Genomic DNA, 3,297 nt, shown 5'->3' with positions numbered 1-3,297 from the left:
GGGAGGGTAACAAGGCAAAGTGTTCAGTGCAGATCAGTGAGTAAGCACAAGCCCGCCTTGTTTCAGTACCTATGCTTAAACTGCCCCTTGGCTGATCGCTTTTCTCTTTGGCTTCCTGGGTTCCACCCCTTCCTCCTGCTCTTCTGGCCTGCTATTAAAATGCATTGAAATAGACAGTTTTTCCTGTGAACTTTTCCTGTGTTGACAATTCTTTAAAAACTGAGAGAACATGATAAAATTCTTAGTGTTTCTGAATCACATAGTTTTCCCTGAAGCGTGAATGTTTCTAATATCTTACACTGATAAAAATACTGTAAGGCTTCCTGTTTTCAACTACAACATTGTTCGGTTATTCTCCTACTTTTCTACCCACAACTGGGGAAAGACAGAGCCAAATTAAAGATAGTTTACAGTGATAAAACCTTAAAAATGTCTATAAAATGTCATCTTTGCTCAGAATTAATAGTTGGATGGAAGGACTGTTATTTTTTAAAACTGATTATTTGGGTACCATTAATCTCTGTCCTTCTTAAAATATATTAAATAAAAGCATTAAAGCAATAAAGCAAAAACATGTTCCTGTATCTCCAGTGCCCTCATCTCCAGAGATAACCACTATTAATAGTTTCTTATATGTACTTACAGAATCCTTGAGTGGCACAAACTGTGCAGTGCTCAACGGTTAACCAGAAGATGAGCAGTTCAAGCCCACCTATATGTGCCTTGGGAGAAAGGCCTGGTGATCTGCTTTCCAAAGATCACTGCCATGAAAACCCTATGGAGCAGTTTTACTCTGAAACACATGGGGTCTCCCTGAGTCAGAATCAGCTTGATAGCCAATGGTTATCTCATTCAATTATCATTCAGTTATATGACTAGAAGAAAGTGATTGGGTACTTTTTTCAATAGCTATGGGATAAAGCTTGTCTAAGTGATGAGACACTTAGCTCAGTGGTATAATGTGCAAATCATTAGTGGAATCAGGAGTGTAACTTGAAGAAATATTGCTATATAAGTTTAGCAGTAATTAAGAATATAATTATAGTTAGTGAAACAGAAGTTTCAAACATATAATACTAAGGGACATTTGAAATATTACTGAAGAAGTTAAATTTTAATAGAAGAAATCATTAAAATTTGAATTTTACTAAATGTTACTGTCTAAAAACAGTGGCATTTAGAATGTACTTTTTCAAAGCATTCAGGAAGAAAATTGCTTATATAGTGTAATCCAGTGCTCTTTTGTCTGTCTATTACTACCTCATATATCTATTTTTTAAAAACTTTTATTAAATGTTTTGTTTTTGAGTACTTATATTTATTTCATATTCCTACATATTTGTTTTATTTATACTTTCAGAGATGTTCTAGGTATATACAAGCATAAAAATAGATAACTTCTGTTGTAGTGTGTTTTTAAATATAAATGATATTATACTTTGAGCCCTGGGGCACAGTGGTTAAGGGTTAAGCGCTCAGCTGCTACATGAAAGGTCATCTGGCAGTTTGAACCCACCACCTACTCCTTGGGAGAAAGACGTGGCAGTCTGCTGCCGTACAGACTTCTGCCCTATGGGCAGTTCTTTTCTGTCCTGCAGGGTCACTGTGAGGTGGAATCTACTCAGTGGCAATGAGTTTCCTTTGGTTGGCATTATATTATAGTTCTGTTCTGTAGTTAGTTCTTTTCCTTTAAGAGGAGATCCTTGTGAGCTTTCTTTATTAACATGTGTAGTACTAGAGTAAAAAGCTTTTTGAAGTATCAAACTGTTAGCCAGCATGTAGATATGTTTGGAGTTTAGAGTTCATTGTCTTATTAACATAATTGTCCTTTATTTTTTATTTATCAGATTGTAATTTTAGATAATTTACTTTTATTTTTGTGTGTGAATATTATTGGTTATGGCTAGCAAAATTTCATTTATTTTATGTCAGTGCAATTGTTATAGGCCTTTTTCCAAACTGCCCTTGTTTTAGATCTTAGATTTATGTACCTGTATTCATTTTCATACTAAAAACATCCATGATTATAATTTGCACTTAATATCAGAATAGAAGTCTGATAACCTTGAGTTAGAAGTATGAACTGTAGCCTTCAAACTCATTTATCTTATTCTTAGAATAATAACATACATATGAATAATACATTCATTGTCTTGCAGTTCATCAAATTATTGATTGAGCAAACTCTTTTAGGGAGCATAGTTGATACTTTATATCAGTTCGAGCTGATTTTATGAACTGACAAAATAAAATACTTTTCTAAATTTGCTCATGTGTAACTTGATAACCCTAAGGGAAGATCTTATTCCATGTATTTGAGTCAAATCATTAATGTATCATACAAATCAAGTTTCAAATTATTAGGTTGATCACTGCCATGATCTTTCATATTCCCCTTTCATGATCATGCCAGTGATCTTTCATATTCCCCTTCTGTTCCAGGAAATTAGCACATAACCAATAGTAACCTTTTAATAACTGTACAAAATATTTAGCTTGAAAACTTTTAACTTTTCTCTTTTACAGATTCTACGCCAAATCATCCATCACAAACAACACCAACCCATAAGAAAACTCCCAGTTCCTCATCTCGACAGAAAGATAAAGTTAATAAAAGAAATGAACGTGGTGAAACTCCTTTACATATGGCAGCTATTCGAGGAGATGTGAAACAAGTCAAAGAATTAATAAGTTTAGGGGCAAATGTGAATGTGAAAGATTTTGCAGGTAAGATTAGTAATTCAAAACTAATACTGAGGAACTAAAAATTTTCTAAACAAATTGTGGTTAAAATTTACTTTCACATTCTTTTATTCTTTTGGAAAGAAAGAATTTTAAGTGTACTTTATTTATTGTAAAACCATTTTGGAGTATGTACATAAAATCTTGATTTCTGTTCCAATTCCATGTCAATAATTACTCAGCTTTTTTATATAAGAATATTTGTGTTAGCATATTACCTATATAATTCTTTATCCATTAAGCTTCTATTATAGGTGAATTAAGGAGCCCTTGTGGTGCAGAGGTTAAAATGCTCAACTGCCAACCAAACGGTCGACAGTTTGCACCCACCAGCCTCTGTGCTGGAGAAATACGTGGCAGTCTGCTTCTTGATTCTGTAAAGATTTACACTCTTGAAAACCCTATGGGCAATTCTACTCTGTTTTATAGGGTCGATATGAGTCTGAATCACTTTAACAGCAGTGGGTTTTGAACAGATGAATTTGAGTTACATAATGTTTCAAGTGCTGAGGAGCAAGGATATCTCCTTGAGGACTAAGGTGCACCTGACACAAG

General features: G+C 33.9%; 1 protein-coding gene across 1 annotated transcript in view; it reads left to right on the top strand.

Annotated features, from left to right (window-relative positions):
• ANKRD12 (ankyrin repeat domain 12) overlaps positions 1–3,297 on the top strand; it is a 139,013-nt gene that overhangs the window by 39,996 nt on the left and 95,720 nt on the right. The window contains exon 5 of the mRNA XM_007949005.2: positions 2,527–2,727. Within this exon, the coding sequence (XP_007947196.1) occupies positions 2,527–2,727 (201 nt within the window). The remainder of the gene's footprint in view (positions 1–2,526; positions 2,728–3,297) is intronic.

This window comes from Orycteropus afer, unplaced genomic scaffold (genome assembly GCF_000298275.1).
Source record: "Orycteropus afer afer isolate SDZICR_OR568_19922 unplaced genomic scaffold, OryAfe1.0 scaffold00234, whole genome shotgun sequence".
NCBI lineage: Eukaryota > Metazoa > Chordata > Mammalia > Tubulidentata > Orycteropodidae > Orycteropus > Orycteropus afer.
This window is presented reverse-complemented; position numbering and strand designations above follow the sequence as displayed.